The sequence below is a fragment of the Larus michahellis genome, chromosome 10, assembly GCF_964199755.1.
Source record: "Larus michahellis chromosome 10, bLarMic1.1, whole genome shotgun sequence".
Classification (NCBI taxonomy): Eukaryota; Metazoa; Chordata; class Aves; order Charadriiformes; family Laridae; genus Larus; species Larus michahellis.
Window position 1 is genome coordinate 909,484 of NC_133905.1, and position 27,806 is coordinate 937,289.

The window sequence follows — 27,806 nt, forward strand, 5'->3', positions numbered from 1 at the left end:
CCTATGGTTAGCCTGCTGAATCCTTCTCAAGAGGTCTGCACGCAGACCACATGCAGGTGGTCTGGTTTTCAGAGGTGCTGAGAACATGTTTGACAGTCCTGGCTTTGATATGGCTGAGGGGAGTTTAGATTTTTGGGGAAAAAAAAAATAAATTTCATATTCAGTGATGGAATGAAGAATTGGAAGCCTAAATTTAGGCATCTGAGTTCAGATATTCCGATGTTATGCTTTTTCTTGTTATTACAAGTCCACTTTGATACGTAGTGTTGTGATACCTGTGTAAAACCCTAAATCAATATAAATACGTTTATCAGGTGGATGCAGAGAAATGCAACGATGAGGTATAGCAGCAGGGATCAATGCCATGTCCTTCATAGTGACAAACAAAGAAATAAAGCCCATTTTAGAGCTAGTGGTGAAGGTCCCGCACAATGCACAGGGTAAAGTTCTGGAAGCATTATCGAAGCAGATGAATGTTAATTATAGTGTAAGTTGCATATTGCAAACAAAGTTTGTGTCACAAGGAGATGAGATTACACATTTCTTTTTCTGAGGAAAAATTATCATTAGCTATTCTAAACGAGCAGTGCTTTTAAATCTTGTCACAAGACACAGGTATTGCTGAGCGAAGGTTTGTCTTCAGAATGCACTTCAGGTTTTGTGTCGATGCTCACTTTGTCTCTAGCGTTCTTTGTTCCTCATTTTATTTTATTGCTCATTTAGGGGCAAACATGGAAGGTGGGGAGACAATTGCCTGGTTTTTCCTGCAGTGGAAAATGTGTTGTTTAATAAACCCAAACAACAGCTGGGCGTAAGGCAGGAACAGGTCCACAGAAATGGAACAAAAAGGAGGGGGAGACACACACGCAGTGAAGTAAGGAAGTGTAATGAGAAAAAACATTATAAAGAATGTCTGATTGAAAGAATCAGTTTGCGGATGTGTCCTGTGACCTTACAGCACAAAGCAAGCTGTCTCTTTTGGTTGTTCTTGTTTCCAGTAACCATAAAGGCTTTCAGAGAAGACCAGTGCAGTTTGTGTACAAAAGAAAATGTCGTAGTATCTCATCCCAGCTGAGAAATTGGTGAACACAGTAAGTTACCAGGTTCCCTACTTCGGAACCTTCAGTGACTTCGAATAACTCTCCGGGATGAAAGGAGTGCATTCTCATGTTTCCTCAGACTTTCCGAGGACCAGATTAGGTGTACATGCCTCTGATGTACTTGCTTTCACTTGAAAATAATAGTGATGGCTTTGCCTTGGATGGACATGCCCGCTGGGTCATATTGTGATTCCGCAGATTTATACTGGTGGGGTTTTTGTTTGTTGTTTAAAGCAGTTCATGTGAAATACTGTAGTGAGTTTTCAAGAGTATTAAGTACATCTTTATGGAAAAAGGAGTCTCCAGGGCAGTTCCAGAATGTTCTTTTTTTGGTTTAAGTGAGGGCTTTATGTTCTCTTCTAAAACGGAAGCAAAGGTCTGTATAATTACATAGCTTCTGTAGAATATATTTCTAAAGCAGATTTTAATAGTCTTGGCTAACTGGCTCTTAAGACACCCATGCTGGCCTGTGAAGGTGTTTCAGATGGCTAGAAGAATTTACAAGATAGTAGTTTGCTTTTTCAGCCATTTTTCATACGTTTGAGTTTCTAGTTGGGAAGGGCGGCGAGCTGGCGCTCCTTTTGCAGCAGCCTCTGCCGCTGGAGGCAGCAGCACGGCAAACCTTCTCCAACGGTCTTCGTTCCTCTGGTCAGCCCTGACCCGGAGCAACTCCGTTAAAGGGAAAGATGGGAGCGTGTTCCTGACCTCTGTTCAATGGCTTAGAACTAGATCTCCTAACTAGACTGTTATTTGGGTCACCCAGTTTTGGTGATGGTTGTTTAGGTGGAGGCTTATTAACTACTTCAAGTAAAAATTGAAATACTGAATTAGTCTTAGAGAGCAAGTATTTGAAACTCCCGGAGTGTGTTTCCTTATCATTTTATTTGTTAGAGAATATTATAATTTATGCATTACCGATATGACTGCTGCTTTTAACTTTTATTTGTGATGAGAAATACCCTGTATCGTAGAGTATCTACAGCGCTTGTGTCTTTCCACACTAGCACAGCTGTTCTGACCCGGTGTATATTCAAGACTTTTGCCATTATTGCTGTTTACGGGCTGTACCTGCACGTATCTAGTTGTGCAAAGGTCTGAGGAGGTATCTTGTGTGGACATGCTTCACAGAGATGGCAGAGGAATATTGCTAAATCAGGTAGTGAGATTACCATTCAGCTTAATACTTTAACTGTTTTGGTTTTGTAGCACTTGCATTTAGTAATGAGGTAAAAATAGGCCAGAAATAAATATCTTTGTAGAAACTAAATATGCTGAGGATATAGTGCCCTTGCAATGACTGTAAAATACTTACATTGTGTGTAAATTATTTTGCAAAGAAAGCAGTAACTATCCTTGTCAAGTCTGCTGATAACAGATTTCCCAGGATAGCTGGTCTTTGGCTATAATATACCAGGTACAGCTTTGAGTAGCTAATCATAATAATACAGTATGCAACAAAAATGTCAATATTTTGCATTGCAAAGTGTATTTGATGGAGTAACTAAATGGGAGTTTGAGAGAGCAGGAGTTCCTAGGACACCGGTGCATGGCAAGAGTCAAACGTGACAGGCTACTGTAGAGCTCCTTGGAGTCATTCAATGAAGTGAATAAAAATTTCTCTGCAGAAAAGAAAATGAGTGTGCCATCACATTGGTCATTGCTGATGGATTTCATCAACACAAAGAGGTTCAGTAAAGGTTAATAGGAGTGTGTAATGTGGTGTAACACAAACTCCCAATTATCAAGGAGTTCTCTAATGTCAAGGTGAGGAGAAATATGCCGTTGTGACTCATCTTTCCGTACAGATCAGCCTGAACTTAACGCGGTTATCTGTGGTCTATTGGGCAGGGCACTGGCAGAGGAACCAAGAGAGCTTGTTCTCTTTGTAGTCGTGAACTGCCGTGTGACATTGGGCATGTCACTGAATTCATCTATGTATCAATATCCTCACGTACAGAAGGGAGATTATCATATATATTCCTTTTATAAAGTCTTTGGAGCTCTATGGACGGAAAAATTCTATACCGGCTCTGAAATAAAATAATTTTGTTTATAAATGCTCACCAGCCATCAACAACAAAATAAACCCAGCTCTTCATATTGCTTATTTTGTGAAGGCCTTTAAAGTTGCTCCACTGAATGCATTTTAGACTACGGAGGACCAGCTCACAACAACATAATGGCGGCACTCTAGAAACCCCACACCATCATAGGGTCAATGTGACAACGGGAAAACACAAAATCTTTTACTAAAGAGAGATTCACCGATGAGTCTGCCAGAGGAGCGCACCATCTGTATTTGGTATCTCTGCTGTGGTGGTGCCAGCTGAGCACCCTTCTGCTCAGTGGAGAAGCTCAGTTTCCCACTCACATGTAATTCTGGAGGCTGCTTTTTATTTGGCTTCAAATTCAGGTTTATTACGACAGTGTGTATATAATTAGCGACCCCTCACTTCTGATGAAGCATGTAGAGGCTGTGCAGGATATCTTTAAGTCTTCTGCTGGGAATTACTCTAGCACCTCTCGCGTGCAGAAGGGATGTGTGCTGCTGTGGTAGGGCACCACAAGAACTTAAGCCACATAAGGTCTGAACTTTCGCGGTTTGCGTCCCATCAATTTGAATGTGGATATTATTGTTTTAAAATAATATTGTCTTATAAAGTGCTGTGATTGATTTTCCATGTCAAGAGCAATTTATATTCTTAGTTTTGATTCAAAAGCTCAGAGCCATGTGTTGGTAATAGTGGGAAGCCTTGCTCCGTGCGTAGTTCCTTTAATTTCAACAGGACTGTTAATGGTGTAAGCTGTCAGTTTGCTGCACATAGATTTAGGTTAGGGCTTTATAATTTGAAACGATAAAACCCTATAAAGTGTAAAAAGGAATAGGTGTTTTGCACCCTGAATAAATGCCGTTTGTTTTAAATTTTGTGCAGTAGTGTTAAAAACATATAAATAAAAAGCTATTATACAATGAGAAGTGCATAAAAATGAATGTGAGCTTTATTTTTAGATTGCAATGAATAGATTAGTGAAAGAAAAAACTTTTTTCTTGGTACATGAAAATGTAGTAGACTATCAGCCTTCTGATCCCTACGCTCTAGAAGAACCTCACCTAAAAATCCAAGTTTGCTTTGGGTAGGAAAGTCAACATTGAAGAATTCCATGGGTTTAGGTGTTAAGAACTGACTGAGACAGGACTCTGTTTAAGACTGACATAGCTTTTGACTCCGTAAATAAAGAAACCACATCGAGCTGCCAATTGTATTAGCTGTAAGCTCTTTGTAGCCTTGCGGACTCATTCATCGATTACATTTGATTGTCAGGACATCTCAAATATAGAATTAAAATATTTCCAGTAAGCTAATTGGCTCCTGCGGCGCTTCAGACCAGCACTTGTGCAGTGGAGGGAGTCCCTGTGCGGACTTACGCGGCAGAGTGTCTGAAGCATGTTCAAACAGTTCAAGCAATGCCTAGCCCAGCCCTTCTGCTCGGCAATAGTATTAATTGAAATCAAAAGTTGGTGGTTTAATCAAAAGTGTGTGTTCCAGTAATCTTGTTTTACGTTGCACTTGAACATCTGAAAGTGGTTTTAATCTGGAGGTTTTGGGGTGGTGGTTTGTTGCGTGGCCTTTTTTTGTTTTTTGTTTTTTTTTTTTTGTTTTGTTTTCAAATGGCATGGACTAAACTTTTTTTTTTTTAAACAATGGAGAGATTGAATGGATAATTCAGCTTTCATTTGCATGCTGCCTCTACTTTTTCATTATAAAACAAAAAATGTATACATGCATATATATTTATTTAACGTATTTAACATGTATGTGACAAACCCACTCTCAAATAGCAACATTAGTAAAGTACGTACAACAACGTCAACTGCAGCTGTGAACACACCTCAGAGGCATACATCAATTCCTAACAGGCAACACAAACCGACAGATTACTTTTAAAGGATTATTATAGCATTCCTGTTGAGTGAGTAAATTTCTTTAAGCTGGATGGTTGTGATGTTTATTGCTCTGAAAATCCTGGGGAGTGGGAAGAATTTTCATTGTAATGTTGTATTGCTCTGCTCATGTACACAGCACCCGCGGGCTTGTTGAAAGGCTGAGACCAAGAACTGTTTACACACTTGTAAGTAACTCAAAATACTTTTATATACAGCATAAAGGCAATTATCTTGATTTTGGTAAGAGTTAATAGATACAAATACGAATAGGAAAACAAAGATCATGCCCCTCTTTGGAGAAAAACTGTAGCTGACATGGCACCTTTCTGAAGCTGTCTTGCTTCAAGAGGGTGGGTTTTCTTTCCTCTCTTGGTCACTCAAACTATGTGGGTTTTGGTGTGCTGGTTTTATTTGTTTTTTTTTTTTTTTTTTTTAATTTGGGTTTTTTTTTCTGATTTTTTTTTTTTTTTGTTGCTGCTGGTTTTGGTTTTTATTTGGATTTTTTTGGTGTGGGTTTTTTGTGTGTGTGTTGGTGTTTCAGTGCCAAATACTTGGACTGCACAAAATGCTTCAGACCTGAGTTTTGTGTAGATTGTCTTCTGGTAGGTTATTTCTAGATGATCAGTTATCATGCAAGAAATAAGCCCCACGCCTAAATCCATGAACAGTGTTAAGAGTTCTGACAGTGAATTACTGTCTGTCTGTCCCTGACGCTTGGGTGAAATGGTCTGGCAAAACAGATACTGAAGAAATAATGTATTTTTGTGTGCGTTCTCAAATGATAAATGTTCTTGTCGTCTTAACAAATGCTGATTTTCGCAAGCAGAAAGAATCGGCGCTTCAGGTATTTTTTATTTTTTTAATAATGCAGCAAATCAGAATTTCTATCTGCTCGATCTTCTAGACAATTGGAAGTCCACTTATCTAAAGAAAAGTCTAGCTGTGACTAAATTTTCATACCCTTTTGTTATGCAAGTCAATAATTTATAGCAAAGTTAAGGCTGTTTTCTCTCCTTTTAATAACAGTACAAATGTATTACTGGGTATGTTACAAATGTTGATATTTTTTCAGTATCTCTTACTGGAATAAAATTATAGAATATTGAAAAAAAAAAAGTGAGGGTTTAATTTTTTTTTTTTCAATAAAGTAACAAACCAAAAAACTTTATCATCAACTTCATATTTTTTGGAGTGGAGGGAAATGGCTATTCAAATCATCGCTTGGAATATCCAGTCAGAGTAACAGTACTACAAGACACTTTGCAAGTCCGGGAATTATAAAGGACACTTGGCCCATAAATTAGGTTTTTTCACCACTGTCTGTGATAACATTTTGCTTAATTGCAGCCCTAGTGGCACATTGCTGTTTTCTCAAGGTTACATTAAAAGAAAAGACATAATTTCATTCAAAAACTATTTCAAATTTATTTTGAAAGAACTATGTCTTTACTGTTTTAGCTAATTTATTTAAATTAGAAACCAATTTAGTATGTAAAATCTAATGATAGGGAAATGCTGAGAGCCTGGAGGTCAGACAGCCTCTGCAGTGAAAGGAAGAGAATCTGTTATCAGTGATGTCCTTTGTTACAGTTTTATTGCATTTTTGTTTTTTCCCTGTCTGCTGTGATTCAGGTTTCTTGCATTGACAGTTATTATAAAATCAGCTGCTTTCTAGATGGAATCTGAATTCCAGCCTCACGCACGTTGAGTACTACGAGAAGGTGCAGACACGCACAGATTAAGTTGGCACCTCTTCCCTCCAGACACAATCACTGGAGCACAAGGATACTAAAAACAGCTGGTGTTTTTTCCAACCACATAATTTCTCCTGTTTTGTAACCTTCCACTAGTGGCTGAAAAAATAATAGAAGTATTTTTATGGCAATGAAATACCGAATGTAAAATACATATTATGTAAACCTCTTATTATGTAAACCTCTGGGTTGCCAAGGTTTTCCAAATCAATTGAGCACTCCTAGGTTGTTGCAAATGTTCTTGAAGGTTTCCATCGATTGACTAGACGTGCCCTGCCAGATGTGTGGTCTTTTCAAATACAATTTAAATAATATCTTCTGTTTCCTCTGTTTTTTTTAAACGTTGGCACTTTGGCATTTAAGTTAGGAATAAATGAACGTAGTATTATGAACTAGCATAATTATAAAATCATAAATCATTAATTAAGAAATCGTTCCCATCTGTTTTGAGTCATCATTAATTTTCAAAAGCACCAGTTACTCAAAAATGAGAAGGGTGACTTTTTAAGATGTTCTCACAACAGCCTAATAGACTGTATGGTATGACTCTCTGTGCCTAGACGGTTTGTCGCCTTCAGCCGTACCATCCAGTTCTCAGAGAAACGCAGTGAATAATCTCCTGGTTTTCTTCACTTGATGGCAAAGCTTAAATCGATAAATCTGATGACCTGAAAAGAGTCTCTTGAAGTGATGCATTTTAGAGCACTTTCTAAGAACTCAAAGGTCAAGTCTGAAGGAAACCATTTTTATCAGAACTTGATATGTTGAACATGATCTGTGCAGCTTGGAACACGCGATTCAAATTTGTACGTGATCTGTTGGCATAACAAATACGATAGTCGTTCATGACACTGCATTTTATTTCATTTGTTGTAAATTCTCCAAAGCTTCAAATCCTGTGGGATGTGAACAGACTTTGACACCGTTAATTAACTGGGAATGTTTTCAATTTACTTTTAATTTACTACATTTTATCACAGTTAGTATTTGTTACAATAACATTTACCTCTCTGTTGTCTACTGTGTTCTTGTATTTTCTCCAGTAAATAAAACACATAATTTTCTGTTTTAGACAGATAACCGTGCTGTCCTAAATTAATTTTTTCAGAGTGGAGAGTAGTGAGTTTAGTAATGGCGTAAATGGACTTGAAGAGTTGAAATCAGAACTCTGCTTATGACATTTAAATGCAGACCAAAAAGGGGAAAAAAATATCTTGCCTCCAGGGAGCAAAAGGCAGGTGGTCTGCTTGAGGGTTCTTAGATTACTCAGTCTAATGTTAAAATCTCAGCTAGAATAAAGCCTCATAACGGGTAATAGTGTGGAAAAAAATGAAATTATTACTGAAATGGGAAAATCACAGAATATAAGTTTAGCGTCCTACGTATTTACCGGCAACTTTGTATATTTTAATGTTCTTATGTAATTGTCTGCAAATGATGTTTTATCAAATACTATTTGCCTATCAAAATATTCACACAAGTTTTTACAGAGAAGTATAAAGATTAAAGGAATTCCAAAATGTCACTTTGCCTTGAAAATTAGTTTTGTCAGGAGAAATGGGTACAATATGTGGAGACATTCGCTTACAATAGAGTCCGTCCTTCCATCGTCAGCCAGGACGTGGCTGGTCCTGACTCTGTCACTGTTCTGATGTTTTCAGTGTTCATCCAGGTGCTTTGAGCCAGTGTTTTTGATGCTGTTATTCTTTCTTTTCTCTCTGGAGTTATATGAGGTTTGGACATAATTGTAATTTCATAGGCAAATTTTATTGATAAATCTTTTTAATAATACCAGCTCATTTTATTGACTTAGAGTACAGACTATAGGGGAATGATACAGGGAAGAGGAATGTTCTCCGTACTAAATGTTTTGAAGATTGACTCCAAAGAATATTATGCTTTTTTTTTTTTGGTATATGATATTCTTAGAAGCTTCATTGTAAACACTGATAAAGAAAAAATGTAGAAAATAGAGGATAAAAATTGTTTTGAATATATTTTTAGTGCTTAGGCAGTCTGAGAGTTATTCACACTGTGAAAGGAGACCATAAGCTCATCCATATTGTATAAAGGATACTCTCCAGCTTGTGTTTAGATAGACTCATGTTTATGTAGTTTATTTAGGGTTTTATTTGCATGGAAAGCTAAGAATGTCTAGATAAGTTTGTAGTATAAGTATTTGTAATGTAAGCATTGTATAAAGCTCGTGAAATAGACAGCTACGAGTTCAGTGAGGAGGAGGAGGAGGATTCTAGGTTGCTAAGGCGCAGTGGGTCGCCAAGCATATCACTGGTTTTAAATCCTCATATCCCATCCAAAAATCATTTTTTACTACTTTTTTTTGGCTGTTGTTCAGTTGCGGGGAGGGCTAATTTAAACATTGTGAAGGGGAATTATCGTTTTCCTACAGGGCACAAGATAAATATTTCTGTTATTTTCTTAGTGGAGTTCTGGTTCTAACCCAATTGTTCTGTTCACTGTTGACTGCATCTTGGCACAAAGCAGCCTTCTGTCACACGAATAAACATCAAATAAATGAAGAATGTCAGCAAAAGTGTAATATGAAACTAATAATTAGTTGTCAAAATTTCAGCTTGTTCACTCTGAATAACTTTTCCCTAATTCTTTTTTCATTTGTTTTCTTCCAGAAATACAAAGAATATGAGAAGGATGTTGCAATAGAAGAAATTGATGGCCTCCAGCTTGTGAAAAAGTTAGCAAAGAATATGGAAGAGATGTTTCATAAAAAGTCTGAAGCTGTACGGGTAAGCAGCAGATCAATCTGCTGTTTCATTCTGTGATGTAAAACTAAATATATAATTTAGGCTCTGCTCTGAAGGCTGTACTAGCGATTGAGGGTGCTGAAATGGAAATGCTAAAGCGTTCAGAAGTATTTTAGGATCAGTATTAAAGAGAATAGATCTAAATTATTTAAACCGTCAGTAGATAAATGCGAGAGAGTGTAACTAGGTTTGGACAACAGTTTCCCATATGAGTTTGTAAGGTATCACTCGTACTCGGTAAAACATGACTACGTGTGGTTGTGCATTAAAAGGTTCGATTTCAAAATGTCAAGCCAAAGCGACTTAATTTCACTGGTCGCTGTTATAAAAATAGTAGTGCAGGGAGTCTTCTGAGTTTAATAACCGTCCTTTAGTTCAAAACCAGAAGATGATGAGATGTCTCAAATGGGACTAAATGCCAGATTCCTCTAACTGTGGTAAGTACTACAGCACTCTAAAGGCAATTCATTAGTGATCATTAAGTAGCTATACTGAGCTTTCTGTACACAAGTAGGTTTTGGGGTTTTTTTGTTTGGTTGGTTGGTTTTTGTTTTGTTTTTTGTTTTTTTTAATCTCCATTCTGATCCTTCTTTGTCCATAAAAAAAATCTAGGTTTACCATAAAAAAAAAATATTTCTGAATACTATGTTTTACTATATCAAATAGAAGTTCATGGTAACATGTATGTGCTAAAGAATAACAGGTGTTCCTGTTGTAGTTTTCATTTTGTGTTATTCTTTGCTAGAAATTTAGGAGACTGCCTGTAACAGTAGTTCCTGTTGCATCACCCGTGTCAGCAGAATAACAGGACAATGTGGTGATTCTGTTTGCCACCCGCTGCTCTATTTCAGCCAGATTTGTCTGCTCAGTGGACTTGAAGGTCTTTGTCTTGACTGTGAAGCTTAAGGCATCGCCCAAGGAGAGGGACTCCATTTGTGTAACTGTACATACAATTTCGCCTTCAGCCTTTTATTTTCTGTTATGGTGCAAAAGGGAGGAAGGAATTTGGCTATGTTTTAGAGGTTGAATTTTCCGGGCTGGCAGCAAAGTAAACCATATTTCAGCTTGCAAACTGAGCACACTTGGCAGGGAAGTAGAGAAAGACAATAAACATGGAACCCCGCAATGCTATTTTTACAGTCTGTTTTTCAGAGAAAAACTGCACTTTAAGATGTGTGCAACAGCTTCTAGAAGCCTGCAGAATATTGGCTCTGGGGGAGGTTGTTTTCCTTGCTCCTTAGCAGAGAAAACTGATGCCCTGAGACCATAACGATGTGAAAAACCCATTCTTTGAGCAGCACTTGTTTAGAGCGAGGAGTGACCGGCAAGCTGCACGCCCGGGGAGCGGAGCTCTGTTCTGTCAGTGGAGTGCTTTTGGGGAGGAGCAGTTTGTCTCTCGATTAGAGCTGCGAGTGAATGTTTTCTAATGTTTGTGAGTGTTCAGAACTGGTTTGGTCTCTTCATACAGATGGCGTTTTTGTCTAAGGTGGAAAAAAACATAGGACCAATATAGGCCACCGCGCTCTGAGTGAAAATAAAACCAAATTCTGTGAAATTAAACTCTGTGTATAGTATTGTGTGAAAGGGTTTTAGTGCTGGAAAAACTGACTGAAATCCAGAGCCTCCTTTGGAAGGTTTCCGTCTTTGGAAAGGAAGCTAGAATCTTGGTTTGGACAGGGTCACTTTAAAAAATTATCTGTTTAGTGTACCTTCCAATAAAGTTATTCTTTTTTGCACAATTACACGATGTGGTCAATCTTGGTTGCTGGAGATGCATTGCAGAGAAGCAGTCAATCCCCCTTTTAAGTTCTGGCAGTCAGTAGCGCTCAATATTTTATGTTCTGGTAAGTACAAAATCCTTTGGTACGGTGCACATTTTACACGAGTTCCATCTTTGGTACATCATAGCTGCTTTTCCTCTCATATCTGTAGAGGCAAGATAGGAGTTACAAAGTAATACTGCATCCCCTCGCCGCTAAAATAATAGAACTTTGACATAAGCTTTTGGTGGCAACTTGTAGGAAGAGCACTGAAACTTAGCTTTCAAGTAATATTTTTAGATTTTTAGATATGCTGGTGGTAATATTAGGGTAAGTACTAAATGAAGAGTACCTTACAACATCTCTCAGCCCTAGAAATATTGGGGCAGCCATTGCAAGGGTTCAAATCCAAGCGCTCAGAAAACACGTTCCAGTGTTATCACAAATTGTTGCCCTGCATTGCTCATTGAGTTAGCTTCAAGTAGACATCAAAATCCATGGTTTAATTTAAAATACTTTTTAGATAAAGCATTGTAATTGACATACTTTTTTCAGGTTCTTGCACGTGTAGCAATCTGTGACAACTATTCAGAAAGCTAGAGTATGCAAGACGTTTAATTTGTAGAAAAGGCCAAGAGGAAAGACCTGTAAGTATAGGAACAGGAAAGGCCTTCAGTTTTCTTGTTTTGCTTTATGCTTTCAAACACATTAACTTGTTCAAAGCTACTAATCACGTTTGAACTCTCTTCTCCCTCCTCCCCCTTTATAGTCTGGTTGAATTTTTATCTTTTCTGTCTCATCACTTTTCATAGTGATTAGTTGGTTCAGTGTGATTTTTATCATATTCATCCCCTGTTTGAATTACCCTTCAGTATGCAATTATCCTATCACAGAATGTCCTATTTTTGTGCTGTCAGATACATAAAATAAATGGAAAACTGAAAGTGCTAAACCAATTATATAACCTTTTGTCATCTACTTGCTGATGGAAACCCTCGCAAGCGACGTCCCCCCCACAGTGTTCACTATTTACCTTAGATTTGTGGCAGTACAGGATATTCCTTTTAACCATTCCCTTCCTAATACAGCCCTACTTGATCGAATTTCAGAGAGGCAACTTCAGATTTTATTTTAAATTATTTGTGACATGATTTAAGTTAAAACCACTGAAGGGTAGTTCTGATTCAGTGTCGCTGATGCTTTGTTTGTAGCTGTGACGAATGCAGATGTATCCCTTTTACCTTTAGGACTACGGCATTTGAGTGGGGAAAAATCTGATTGCCCATGAGGTGGGATAAGTGGAAATGTTTCCTCCGTTATTCAGCAGTGGGTTTAATTTTACAGCCAAACCCAAATAATCCCTTTGAGAGCCTCGCGTAGTCCGCTTTCACTTGTGGTATTGCTTCAGTTGCTTTTCCTGGACTTTTAGTGATTTCACTCATGGGAAATGTGCTTGATCAGTCTTAATTTAAAGTTAGCTGTGATATTTTTTTTTTTTAATTAGAAGGTTTTATGATACTTCAGTGACTTCACTCATTTGAAAATCAAGAGAACAGAGCACCATGACATAATGCTCAGTAACACATGACTACTGCAACAAACCTGATAGTTAAAAAGGGGTGGAATTAAACCTCTTTGTTTGGTGCTTTTACGTTTCCTGGTTAATGGTGTAATAGGAAAAAATAAAAGGGGGACAGAAGGAAGTGAAAAATAAAGCAAAATGAAAGATAGATAAGTTGTTAGGGAATAGTCAAAAAGCTAATACTAAACTTTAGCTATGCAGTTAAATTTCTATTGTTATCAGTGTTTCTTTGCAAGTAAGGAGAATCCTGTAAAAATGATTGTTGATTTCCTTGTAAGATGGCAAATCAAGTGTTAGGGATTATTTTTCTTTAAGGCAACTACCATTGCTGCAGCGGAAAATGCAAATAAAAGGTATTTCTTTTTATTAACTTTTCCCACTGTCGCTACCTGGTGTTCATTGTGAAGCTGATTCTCGTTATAACAGTACTGTGAAAAGTAATTGCTGTTGTACAGTAATTCAATTCCAGTGCATTCATGCATCAGTAAGCCAGTGGGGTTTATCTAGAGAAACCTGGGACTTTAAAGCTTTTTATCATGAAATTCCACATGCAGACAAACGTTCTTCCAATGAGTGGAATATCAGCATTTACATTTAACAACCATTTGCAATGAAGAGAAATGGATTATTTTTTTTTTTTCCACCAATGATTTTTACACCAGTCTTCAAACTGCTTTCAGATACTAATAGGGCGATATTCTTAGAATCACAGAACACCAGGTTGGAAGGGACTTCAGGAATCATCTGGTCCAACCTTTCTTGTCAAAAGCACAGTCTAGACAAGATGGCCCAGCACCCTGTCCAGCTGAATCTTAAAAGTGTCCAATGTTGGGGAATCCACTGCTTCCCAGGGGAGATTATTCCAATGGCTGATTGTTCTCATTGTGAAAAATTTTCCTCTTGTGTCCAATCAGAATCTCCCCAGAAGTAACTTGTACCCATCACCCCTCATCTTTTCCATGCGACGCCTTTTAAAAAGGGAATCTCCATCTTCTTTGTAGCCACCCTTTAAATACTGGAATGTGGTGATAAGGTCTCCCTAAACCGTCCTTTCTCAAGGCTGAAAAGACCCAATTCTCTCAGCCTTTCCTCATATGGCAGGTTTCCCAGTCCTTTGATCATCTTGGTGGCCCTTCTCTGGACCCTCTCCAGCCTGTCCGCATCTCTTTTGTACAGTAGGGACCAAAACTGAACGCAGTATTCCAGGCGTGGCCTGACAAGTGCTGAGTAGAGCGGGATAATGACTTCCTTCTCTCTGTTGGTGATGCCCTTGTAGATGCAACCCAGCATCCTGTTGACTTTCTTTGCTGCAGCAGCCCACTGCTATTGAGCTTGTTGTCCACCAGGACCCCCCATGTCCCTTTCCACAGAGCCGCTCCCCAGCCTGTGCTGCACTTCTGGATTACGTTTTGCCGGGTGCAAGACCTTACACTTGTCCTTGTTCTTCATAACTTCATAAGGTTCTTGTTAGCGCACTCTTCAAACCTATTCAGGTCTTCCTGGGCCTCCCTTCTGAAGAGTCCACAAAGGAGATCTTTTGTGCACCTTTCGGCTCCAAACGCTTCCCAGCAGTATCATTATCTTACTTTTATAGCAAATATGTCAGAATGTAACATATGACGAGACATTGCCAGTGTCCCAGGTCCATTGTGTATTCTGTTTTCTCACAGCCAGGTGTCTCTGGTGCAGACATCATTATGTATAAACAAATCTGTTTGATAGCCCTTCCACTGTGGTTTTTAAACGGGATTTTAAAATAAGTCATATACATAATTTTCTACCTTTTATTTCTTCATCTGTAGCTGTGAATTAAGAGTTGCTGGAATGTAATCTCCAGTTTACATTCGTGCATGCTGGAGAATTTTGTAAAACCTATTAAATCAGGGAAGTTGGGGTTGTCACTGCTATGTCATTACGCCAATTAAGAGCATTTACTGAGGACAGAACGTTTTTGCATGGTGGGGTTTAGTAATTTAATTTGTACTTTTGTTACTTGGGAGATAAAAAATAGTGGCTTCCTGCAGTGCCTAAAGAAAAATTGAGGCAATGCTGAGGAATATTCCAGGTGAATTTGGAACCAATTTTTTTTTTTTAGACTGTTTTAAATGTACACTCTCTTCAGTACCCACTGTGTATTTTATATCACTTTGATCGAGGCTAGATTGGGAATGGCATTCTTGAGAAGAGAGGCAAATAATCATTCACATTTCATATTCATATAGTATAATAGAAGATAGAAAGGTCTTAAACGTCAAAACGTATTACTTTGCTAGGCTCACTATTTCTAAATGTATAATAAACACATTTTCACTATCCACGCTGCTCCCTCATTGAGCTAATTTGCATCTGCAGAATTAGAAGAAAGGAAAATGAGTATCAACACGCATTCTTCAAAATTATGCTGCTCAATGGCAGCTCAGTGACCCCAGATTAATATTTTTTTTTGATATAGTAAGACAGGTTGGTTTTTGTTAGCAGATGGAAATGAAAGAAATACCACTATATTTATAAAACTACTGGAGGAAAAAACCATAAATGGTTGTGGGTGGAAGGAAATCAGGGTGAACCAACTCAGTGTCACTATAAATAGTTTTAAATGACAGAAAAAAGACATAATGAATAAAGGAGGTATGGCTACAGTTGTGTTAATTACTGCCAAGAAATTAAAGGTTTTTAGCAATATTTTTGTATTCACGTTTAGGATTTTAACTGTAATTGTTGCTGGTTACTTTTGGTACAATTTGAATTTTGCTCACAGTTCTATTGGTCTATTTTCTATGTAAGTGACGAATTTCTGTTCTGAAAGCATTAAGAGCTTTATTTACTTTTTGGCAAATTAGACTACACTGGAAAATGAAAAGATGGTTAGTAATCCACCGACAGTCCGTGGAGAACTCAGTAGCACAATACATAACCTCGGCAGTCATAGTTCGAAGGATGTTTAAAGGCACAGCAAATATTTTGCTTGTTTATTGCCATTGGAGTTAAGGGTTGCTTTTGCCGAATGTGTAGCAGTTGGGATCTTCGACAAGTGAAGCATTAGCCAAACCTGTTCTAGGGCAGATCAGCTAGATCACGTATTGCTGCTTTGCTTTTTAGTTCTTTGAGTTTCCCAAGAAACTTGCAAACAGTTACTGCTAAGAATTCTGAAAGAGGGTGGGGGGAATATTTCTTTTTATTGGAGTGTAGCGTAGGTAGGTTTCTCTCTCCCGTTAGCCTTCGTTCCCACCACATCACTGCAGTATGAGTGCTCAGACCATCCTCGGGCGTGTTGCTGGTGAACAAGAGAAACGAAGGGAAAAGGTACAATCAGTTTTATCTCATACCTGTGTAATGGAATAGATCGGTTTAATGAAAGTTAGGGATTTTTTCTGTGGACCTCTCTGAATCGTAGCAGAGAGTCCAAGTGCATTGATGAAATCTTTGTCTAACTCTTCTGTGTCCTAAAATCCAGGTTAGCGGAGTCTACAGAAAGCTATTCTTTAAATAGGTGGGGTGAGGAAGGCAAAACATTAAAAACTCAGTTGTGTTTTCTCATGCGTTGCATTTCTCAGTGTTTATAACTTCCACAGAACAAAAAGAAAACCAACAAAAACTTGAGGGACATCTTTCATCTGATGCTTAATAATTTATTTTTTTAACAGTTCAGGAATGCCTTCATTGCAAAGACTTCAATTAGATCAAAAGAATTTTGTACATCAAACTTTTTTTCTCTACTCAGAATGAATTTTCTCTTTTTGGTGTCCAAGTACTAATATGTATTAAAGAGAACTTCAACCGAGAAAGGGAACCTGCTAGGTATGGTTTTTGAGGAAGGAGCAGTAGTTCATGTTAATCGTGCCTAGAGGTTCGGGGCAATATATTTGCCACGATGTTCAGGGAGACACGTACGTAACCTGGTACGTGCAGTATCTAGGAACTAGTGTTACCTAATTGCTCGCTTTTATGGCTGTGCAAAATCGGAGCTTGCATTGTCTTCGTACAGCTTGAAATAAATATCTACAAAAAATTAAGCAACTTGAACTATGCTTTGAATTTTGGCTGACTTTAAAATGCTGGCATGTTTGTATGTTTAAAAAAAAAAAAGTCCACATAGTCTAGCCAGTCTTAGAAAATGTAGTGAATTTATTTTGGAAGTTCAAATTTAGAAAAAAAGAAAATATACTTCTATGAAAAAGGGAGGGGGAAATAAAGACTTGTAGAGAAAACCTAAAAGCATTTGCTGCTGCAGATGATTATGACGGTTTCATCTTCAGTGCTGAGAAAAGAAATGAAAAGTATTTAAAGATAGCACACTCGAACATAGAACGCTTATCTGAAAATACAGGCGGAGAGAAAAATCAAACCAGCCACTTCATAGAATAATTCTTGTATTAGACTTCATTGCAAAAGTGCATAACATTCAGTCTTTGCCGACAACAACATAAAATAGCTTTCCACACAGCAGGAAGAAAACAGTAAAGTGGGTTTGGAAGAATGAAGTAGGATAAATTAGCGTTGTGTATCCTGCTTTCTTATCACTGTTTTAGGGTATTAGCATATTTAAATATTTTACATTAACATTAAATATTTTAACAAAAATAGTCCTGTTGTCCAACTTGCTGTTCAATGTGTGAATTAAACTAGTCACTTCAAATAGTAATGTATTATAATTAAAATTTAATTCTACTTGCACAACTATCATGTGTTTAATTTTCAGTTATAATTCATATTTATTTCATATTGTATATACATATCATCAAATCTATTTTTGGAATGATAAAATTGGTTATCAAATTTTATTAATACTGGTACTTTCATGTCATAAAAAAATGAAAAATGTTCAGAGTCAGCTCACTTCTAGAGTGTTTACTGATACTTGTTATTGATTGTCCATGAATACTCTCTTGAGAAAACACACTGTAGCTCGCTGTTCGTGTAACGTTAGCCTGTTTCCTGAAACTTTGCGTACGTTCTATTTAATGCTTAGATAATGAAAAAGGTATCTTCTTAAAAGAGAATGCTCAGTTCGGGGTAAGCTGCATTTGTACAGAGCAGGTTTTCAAGCTGCTGTCTCCTTCTCTGGTTGCACGAATGATGCCGAACTCCTCTGTGCGGTCCGCGGAGGACGCGGGAGTGCTGGGAGCAGGAGTAAGGAGGAGCCTGTTAATGGCTTTCCCGGAGGGATTTGCCGAACGGTTGTTTGTCAATATGTTGAGTAGGAGAGAGGTTATCACCTCTGTGTGATTCTTCATTTTGTGAAATGAATTAAATCCTAGAATCACAGAATTGTTCGGGTTGGAAGGGACCTTAAAGACCATCCAGTGCCACCCCCTGCCCTGGGCAGGGACACCTCCCACCAGCCCAGGTTGCTCCAAGCCCCGTCCAACCTGGCCTTGAACCCCTCCAGGGATGGGGCAGCCACAGCTTCTCTGGGCAACCTGGGCCAGGGGCTCACCGCCCTCACAGAAATGGTATAGCCCTGACTCTGTGAAGTTTTTGAAGTGTGCTCCTGGGCTCGTTGGGGTGTGCTTTGGGTAACTACTGCTTTCTACAGCCACCTGGAGCTTGTCGCTTGCCTCCCAAACGCACCTTGCTGTCCTGCCTCACCCCAGTGTTGGGTCAGGAGGTACATCAGGTCTCATGTGCTGGGTTTCAAATGATTTGAGCAAAAAGTGGCTGTGCTGAGCTAGAAATAAACTAGTGGCAAAACAGTTTGGCTGTTGTTTGCAGTTTAAGTCTGTGTCCACCTAAAACTGCTACAAGTCTTCCTCCAGAGTAGCTCTCAAAGTGCTCAGAAGCATTTCAATTAAAAGAGCTGTAAAGGGAATTCATTAGTGTTTTTTAAGAGTTTTACCTCTTCACCCCACTCTTTACTCGTGCCAGAGCTTCCAGCGGGTGTTGCCTTGGGTTGGGTATGTTAGCTTAGCCCTAACTGCCCCCGGGACACCGCTGGGAGAGGAGAGCCTCCTGCACGGATAACAGAGGGCAAATACCCCTTTATCCTCTTCACTCCCACCTTTCTTTAGTCTAGTTGACTTCAGTGTAATTGGGTAGGAAGATGCCTGTGTAATCTAAAGTACTTTGAGCGTAGTTGATTTGTTATGTCGTCTCTAAGAGCTGGTTTTTATTCCACACGTACACAGCGCTGGTCAGCACAGTTGCTCTCTCGCCTTTTGCATTGTTAACACTTACTGGCTCCAAAGCTGTTCTGCCTCATCTCATTTGCCCTGGACACTGGATTTACTTTTATCTTCTTATTTGAATAGAATTATTACTTTATAGATTTGTCCAGTAAACCCATCATGCTCCTTCCGCCAGCTGCACAGTTTCTTTAAGGCTGGGAAGGCTTTAAATGGGCTCTAGCGGTGCGCTGCTGGGGTGCCCGGGCGCTCTCATCTTTCCAGGCAGCTGCCAGCGAGGGTGGGGGTAAAGAAGCTCTTCGCAGCAGCTCGAGTCAGTGGGGAGTGCAGGGTTATCACGGCCGGCCTAGTGCTGCGTGAAACACTTCTGGGAGACAAAAGCAGACTGAAAGTGAGGCGAGATGCTATTTTTTGAACTGGAAAAGCGGGGTTTTCTTGAGGGTGAGATAAATGAAGCATTTAGTTAACATTCTTGGCTTGAACTGTTTCTTAACAGCTGTGTGAAACGCAACTGTAATAAGACATTGGACTTGATGCTCTAACTAGAAAACTAATCTTCATTTTGATGAATACCAAGAAGGCGGCTCATTAGACTTGTGGCTTGTGCTGGCCTGTACTTATAAGACTGAATCATTATCCAGGCCAGAAACCCCAAAACAGAAACCTAAGAGAAGCTTTCTTTCCCTTAGATTAGTCCAGATTTTGTTTGTTGCATGAGATGAAAAATACTTGTAACAGCAAAGCAGAGGAAGGAGACAGGACGCAGGAACGAGTGGGATCGTATGGTGGACGCTGCTTTTTTTTTTTTCTTGTGGGGTTGGCAGCGATGGCCTTAACACCGTATTGATCCATCTTCCTATTTGTTTGGATGTTTTTTAAGCTCTGTGGCGATTCCGCAGCTGTTTAGGGAAGCTGTCTAATCGTTTGTCTGTAAATGAGATGCCTCGGGCCTGATGTTGTATGTGTTACCATGCTAAATCTCTTTTGCTTTTGCATTCCGTCCTGTTGCAGGTGAGCTTCTCCTCCAGCCCATCTGCAGATAATCTGTTTCTTACGTACGTTAGCTGCAGAAAGCCGGGCGCTTTAGCTCAACCTGTAGATGTTTGATCAAAAGTGTTTCCAATTGGTAACCTGAATATCTAGACCCTCAGGAAAAAGAAACAAGGTTTGAACTTTCACTTTCTGAGGGACTAAGGCTCAAACACAGCAGGTATTGATTGTTAGGTTTGAGGCATTTGCTAGGCAAAAGGGCAACATCCCTGGAACAACATAAACCCACTGAAGCCTGAATCTCATAGTGCTCAAATTCTGATGGTACTTCAGTGTTTGACACTGGACATGAACCAGCTCGAGGGACGGAGAGAATCCTGCTAGAAACATGGCCTTGCTATTGATTGATTTTACTGAGTGATTAAAATGTGCTTAAAAATAATGTTAGTCGATTTCAAATCACTTCCAAAGACGGACTCTGAATGTGGAGTTCCATGAGAACGTCCAGGCGATTCTGTCCGCGCACACAGACAAAAGGATCCTGAAACGTTTATGTTGCAGAATTAGGATTCGTGGCAGGAACAGCTGAGGAGCGCAGCTCCGTAAAGCAGTTCTGCAGCGACTTCTGTAGGAGCAGCACAGAGCGGGACACCGGTGCGTGAGATTGCTTTTCTCTTTTGAGATGGTACAAAGTTAAAAATCCCCGGCGGGCAGGGAAGCAGAAGTCTGATTTTTGGTTTTGTGGTATTTTAAGTTTGGAAGGAAGAATATTGTGTAGCTCACATTCAGACTTCCTTAAGTGTTGTGTCATTTGGAGCTTTGTCTTCTGTGCTGTACCAATAGTAAGAACAACGGTGTAGTCATTTATCTCAGGTGGCATCTTGATTTCAGTACCATGTAATTATGCCACATTAACTTTTGTATATGTTTTAAAATTAGTTACGCTGAAGGCAACAAACAATAAATCACAGAGAACACTTTATAACTTATTTTACTGTCCCTATAAGTAGATACAGCTATGTATTCTTGGATTAAACACAGTTCTCTGTCCTTTAAGATAGCACAGCATATCTTCGATGATTGTTTCTGGCAGCGCTGCGCAAGTACTCCAGAGCGACAAACTGTTTGAGTAAATCGTAAGAAAAAATGTATTTCATGGAAGAAATAAACCATTCCAAACTAATACTATAAATTGCAGTTTATTGATGAATCTGTTTTTTATTACAGAGGTTAAATTACAGCAATCATTGTGGCACAAAGCACTAAAGAAATACTACATTATAGAAAAATCCTCTGCCCTGTATTTCTGATGGGTCATTTCAGTGCAGCGAAAAAATGCAACAAAAACATTATATGCGAGAAAAAAGAAAATGACTGCTCTGTACCTGTGAGTCTTTGTTTTAAAAACAAGCCGGAGTTGGAGAAGCAAGCTCTGCTGCAGAAAAACGCGCTTAAACTGCACTTAGAGATTTCATGTGTCTTCACATCACCCTTCCAGATTTACCATAGCATGGGCCGTACACTGCAACCTCCTCAAACGGATCGCGGGACTACTTTTTATACGTGTCAGAAAAAATTTGCCAGATACCTGAGGTTAAGTCTTTAGTTCATAGTAAGGATAAAACATTATTCAAAACCACTTTACGGGTAAATCTTTGGTGCAGGCAGGGAACGCTTTAAGAGACGACACTGGTAAACAGATTTATTTGCTAGTTTACACCTCACTTTGTTTCACCAGTGGGATTGTTGGTTTTGGTACCATTTGGAGCTAGCACAATGAGGGGGTTTTGTCCTCCTTAACACACTGAGCAGACTAGAATAAAATCTGTAATTAAAAAAGATTGGCTTATATTGTAAGTTTTCATTATATTGGGAAAAAAAAATTAGTTTTGTCAGGAAAATAATTTTATCACTCATTTCTCATATCTTGTGGTGAGATGATAATTTAGCGCTTTGTAAATGTGCCAGTAAATTAGTAATTCTTAAGTAATTAATTTTGCATTTATCTTAATTGTGTTACATTTATGGATATTTATGGAGTTTTACTTCTTTACACTTGAAAATATTACTACAGTGTTATTTTTGAGATGGGTGTAAGAAGACTAAATTATCTTATTTTAATGCAAATATTTTTGACATATAAAAATGGAAATACTGCCTTGACTTGTGAATTAAGCAGTTTTCATTTAAATGTCACTATGAATCATTATAGAAATGAGAATAGTTATTTTCATTTTGCTTTTAGATAATTCCATGCTCATGATCTAGAAATTAAGTCGGTAACCTCTTGATCTTTATTTTTGACCGAAGTTCAAAAAGGGATTGGATAAATTCATAAAAGATGAGTCCATAGGTGGCTAATTAATATACTGATGGACAAGCTTTAACTCAAGAAGCCCATAAAATACCGATTGCCGTAAGCTGGAACGGTGTACTAAAAAAGGATTTTGTTCTGTTTCTGAAGTTCTTTCCCTAAGCAGGTGCTGCTGAGCGCTGCTGGGGAGGGGCTCGGGGCCGCCTCTTGCGTGCTGACGTTAGGTGGTGTGGTGACATTAGACTCGCTGCTGTGGCTCTGTAAACATCTTGAAGAGCCGAACTTAAAAAGCTATTAGATGGACGCTGTGCTGTTGAAAGACTAAGTAGTTTGCTGAGCTTACGATACAGTTCTGTGGGAGCTGGTGTAATTTTTAACTAAAAAGTTACATTTTATTTTACAAAATGCTGCGTGTTTCTGTCTCTTGTCTTCTCCCTGTTCATCGTCTTGTTTTCTGGGCTCAAATCAGTGTGATACGGTGTCAGACACAGCCACATGCTGAATCTTCAGCTCTTACTTTTCTGCCCAGAGAGAGAAGCGGAGGAGGCAGATGGCACTGGCTTGGCTTTGTGCAAACCCAGAGCAGCGCTCAGGAGAAGCTCATGGAGTACGGCATGATAAGAATGGAGCAAATGGTCCTTAGAACTAGATCAGCACAACCCTGAAGTAGAAAAACAGAGCTGCCTTTGGTTTATAATGGTCTGAGGTCTTTGGGTGGTGGTTTGGGTTTTTTTTTTTACATTCTCTCTTTGATGTTGAAACTCAGCTTTGTTACAGAGTACCATGAACGTTGATGGACTTGATCAGCTGAAAAAGAGGTATATTATTACTGTAGATACAATAAAATATTGTTGAACTGTTTCAACCAGGTCTACATCTCTGTGAGAATACAGCAGTATCTTACATTCTGTTCTCCACTGAGGACACAATTAATTGGTAGAAATACATTTTATTACTCCATTTCTCTCCTCGTTACTGTAATGCAATATATCACACAAACACTTAACAGAATTGCTTGCCATTTTTCGTGACTAAGGAGATGGAGTGTGTAGTTGGGAAGCTGTAGGAAAGGAGATTAGCTAATTGTTTTAGGCCATTCCAAGTGACGGTCTTCACCAAAGGAATTATCAGTGCCTTGATCGACTTTCAGCAGCTACTGTAACTCTTGGTTTTGAGTTTCATATAAGTGATTTAATTACCTGAGTTCTTCCCTCTTTTTTTTTTTTAAGCGTATGTTCTCATTAAAATAGAAAAACAAATAGGGTTCTGGTCACTGTTTTGTGGCTTTTGTGCTGAACTCTGAGGCAATTAATTCACGGGTTCCATGCTACGCCAGTCCTGTCTGCCACTTTCTTCCCGGATCCTCTGTGGTCTGGCTGCTTCCCTGCCAACGTGCTTCCTACTTTTAAAGAACTTCTCTTGCCTTTCTAAGATTTTATTGGATGTTTAACTTTTGGGCTACTTGTTGATTTTCTTCCCTGTTTATCTTCAATCCTCTAAACTACTCTTTCTCAATCGTGCTTAAGATGACTTTGTCTGCAGTGCTGGGTTTTTGTCATATGAGGCTTCATCCTACATTCTGATCTGTTTACCCACTGCCTTGCTTCTTAAATATTTTAAAACGATGATGGTGTACTTTTTCTCATGTAATTAAACCAGTTATTTATCTCTGCCATTGTAAACCTAATGAAATCAGCATTGCATTTCTTATTTCATCTTTCAGATGTACATTATATTTATGAATATAACATATCTTATTAGAATTCTGTGTTCATTGTGAACAGATAACGCAAAGTGAGTGTGTTGTGATTACCCTGAGGTGAAATTCTCTTTTGATACTTGTCTGAGCGTACTCGTTGCTAAAGAAGCAATGGCTGTCAGCCCTTATGGTGCGTGTTGCTTTCAGTGCCTGCGTTTGCAGGACAGGTACTTTTCCTATGAAGAAATAAAGACAACTGTACCTTTCCAACTGTCAATAATAATGGAAGAGGTAGAAAAAGTCACAAGACACATTTTGTGTTTAAAAGAGATATTTATTTTGAAGGTAAGGGTTTGAAAAGAAGGCTTCTAGCCTTTAAGAGTGCTAGAAATGGTGACTGAAATTAAACCAGTTAAGCTAATCGATTGTAGCTGACGCTACGTGAATGTTCAGTATTTCTTATACAAAATACTCATGACTAAGGCATAGTGGTTTGGTTTAGTTTGGTAGCATTAGCTTTTATAATTAGTCTGTCCCCTAAGAAAGCTATCATGAATTTGGGAATGGTTCCAGCCACTCCCTGCGTGTAGAACTGGGTTATCTCAAACTGGTTTTATAGTCAGAGTATATTGATACACACTTTTAAACATCAGTTATTTAACTGTTGTGCTGCCATGTGTCTGGAAAGTCTTAGTGAAGCAAGTCACTTTTTATGAAAAATGGTTACAAATTATTATGGTCTGGGAACTGAAGGAGGAATAGAGGAGCGTATTAGAATATTTTTAAAGATTAATTTGCTAATGACTAGATTTGAAAGTCAGTTTTTACCATGCAGGTATAACCCAGACTGACTTTGCAAGGCTTCTTTCTGGTGGGGATGGGAGTACTAGAGTGGAACAGGTGAAAAAATGTAATTGTGTCAGCGTGACCCTTGGTGATACCGATGATGGCACAGATCTGACCACAAGATCAACAAAGAAAAAGAGCAGATTTTTAAAATGGTAAAAAGTAAAGTAATACAAATTAATGGCTTCTATATTAGACGTTGTTTAAAGATTTTATTATTAACATATTATTGTGTAAATTTATAGGCACATGTTTTTACTGCTAGTGTGTCATTAGGATGCGTGGCAGGCATAGGAGAAACATTATCTTATGTGGCTGCGAAACTGCAACAGTCCGGCTGCTCCTGCTGAGCATTCCAGATGTTCAGGAGATGCAGGATGCAGTCAACACAAAATCTAGGGTTTCTGTATGCCATAACTGAAATACTGCATCTAAAATGACAAAGTCAAAAGTAGATGTCTTTCATATATTATGCATGATTAGATGCAGTCTTAAATCATGGTATAATGTCATGTTTCATGTCAAAAAGGCAGTCGATCTTACATTATTCTGATTATGTTGTAGAGCACAGACTCAGGGGGATGCACAACATTCCAGGTGTAAATATAAACTCTGCAATGTCGTTCCAGAATTCAGACAAAGACCTGGAATTTATAAGTAGCTATAAACATTGTGCATTTCTTCAAGGAGAATTTAGTGCCAGTCCCGTGAAGCTCCGTGCAGCATACCCCTACCTCTGTGTTGCTCCCAGACAAGACAAATCCATGCTGTTCATGCAGATCTTACAAGGCTGGAATCCCTGGGGGTACTGATGTAGATGGTATGCTTTATTTCTTCTTGCGTGGTGCATAAATGTCCAGTGTGAAGAGGTAAGTACGTGGGATAATAAAAGTCATAAGCACTAAGCTTCAGGTTAATTTTAATTTGTTGGAGTAAAAGTCTTCCAGGGCAGTTGAAAGGTAAGATAATCTCACGGACGTTCACTGATTGTGATCCTGCAAAAGCTGGTTTAAACCTCCAGTGTAGCCTGTGATGCCTATATAAAATTTATCATTCAGATGGCCCCATTAGTATAAACGTCTGCCTGCCTCCCCCCCCCCCCCCCAAAAAAAAAAACCCCAAACAACCAACCGGTTGTAAGTGTTTTTTCTTTAAATCATGTAAAGTATTTTGCATGTTTTCCTTAGTGCCAATATCAAGGAAAGCATCTTTTCAGACTGTAAAGGTGACTGTATTTAGTTATTATCTTTATGGTGACAGTAGCAAAGCCTAGTTAATCCTCTGCGTTGCGTCTGTCGAAGCTAACGTGTATTTACCAGGTGACACTGACTGCGATATGGACGTTTGTCCAGTCAGAAATTATTAGGGCCGGCAACTTAGTTCACAGAGGATTTTGACCAGCCTGCAATGGTAGCTTGGAATTATCGCTAATGGGACTGAATTTAAGAAAATGTTTTGGAAGAGAAAGGGCTTCGTTACCTCTTATAAATGTCTGCTGTTCGGTTTCCCTTATTTGTGGTACAAAACACTAATGCTTTAAAAAGTGAAATGAGAAAGTGGTATGGTGATTGTTACTCCAGAAATTAATTGCACTGCAATCTAAAGTGGGCTGGAAATTTAATTTCAGTATAAACTAAAAGAACATAAAATTTTATCCAGGATGAAATTTCATTCAGTCTGATTTCACTATTGGTTGCTTATAATGCTTCTTGGGAGACAAGCAAGTATAACCTACTGGCATGAAAACGGCCTATAAAATTTAATAAAACCACAAAGCTATTAATCTACCAACTTTGTAAGCTTGCTTTTTGTTGTTTTATTTTATTTTGGTTTTCTTTTAAAAAGGGTATATCAACCTCAGTATTTCTTCCCACATAATTATGCTTCTTTTGAAAACTCACCCTTCCTTTTCTACTAGTTAATTATTTCTCATGCTATCTATTTGGGGAGAGTTGAGACTAGACCAATTATGCACGAATTTTATTCCTTTCTCTAGGTGCTCTTGCATTAGCTAACTGGTTTAGTTTTCTGGAATGGCATGGTATATGAGTTAGATGATGCAAATAATTTTAATGTATTGTTTTGGTGCGGTAATCATAACAACGTTAAAATAACTAGGAAAACGAATCATTCTTTGCACTATAATAAATTAAAATCTAAGTAAACACTATGAATTTGCAATGTTGTATATGACTTGCCTACTCTGACTTTTATATAGCTTCCAGTATCTTTTCAAATGTTTTACATGTTATCACATTTGTGGTTAAAAGCTGTTAAATTGTTCCCCTTTGTCTTTCTTTCATTGGGGAATTGGAGTACTCTGAGCCAAAATTAGCGTTCAGGTTATTACAAAGACACTGCTGATATTGTATTTCATACTTAATGAATCTTTATTGGCATCTGGGTCTAACCTTGACTCTGCTTAGTGAATCATAACCTGGCAGTCTCTGAGTAGGTGTGCTCCACTGTCCTACCAAATTCCAGCGTAAATAAACTTGGTCTTTCCCAGGCATTGGCAATTTCATACCAAGATGGAGTTTTGTAGTTACTGAAAGAGAAAAAAAATAAAGTCTGTGCTCCACGAAGACCTTATAGCACAGGCAGTTGGGCAACATTCTATTTATGGTCTTGAGTCTTGAGGAAAAGGTCTATAAATGTTAAGTAAAAGTTGCATTCCATTTAAAGTTTTTAAACTTAATATAATCTCATTGTTGATAAAGGTGATGTTCTCAGCTTTTGTAACGTCCTCAATCATGCTGCCAAAATGATGCTTCTCTATCTAATCATCCCTAAAGATCTCAAGGCTTGTTGTGAACCTCAGAGTTTTCAATCTATCCAGGTTTTTAGGAGAAGAGAATAGAGAAATAATTTTATTTTATTTATTTTATAAGCTGTAAACTGGAATAAATT

General features: G+C 38.4%; 1 protein-coding gene across 10 annotated transcripts in view; it reads left to right on the plus strand.

Moving 5' to 3' along the window:
* Window positions 1–27,806, plus strand: part of CACNA2D3 (calcium voltage-gated channel auxiliary subunit alpha2delta 3) — a 551,700-nt gene that overhangs the window by 178,890 nt on the left and 345,004 nt on the right. For all 10 annotated transcript variants that reach the window (XR_012589415.1, XR_012589414.1, XM_074603368.1 and 7 more), the window contains one exon: window positions 9,449–9,565. Coding sequence is in view for 8 of the 10 variants with exons in the window: in XM_074603365.1 (XP_074459466.1) it covers window positions 9,449–9,565 (117 nt within the window). In the remaining 2 variants the exon portion in view is untranslated. The remainder of the gene's footprint in view (window positions 1–9,448; window positions 9,566–27,806) is intronic.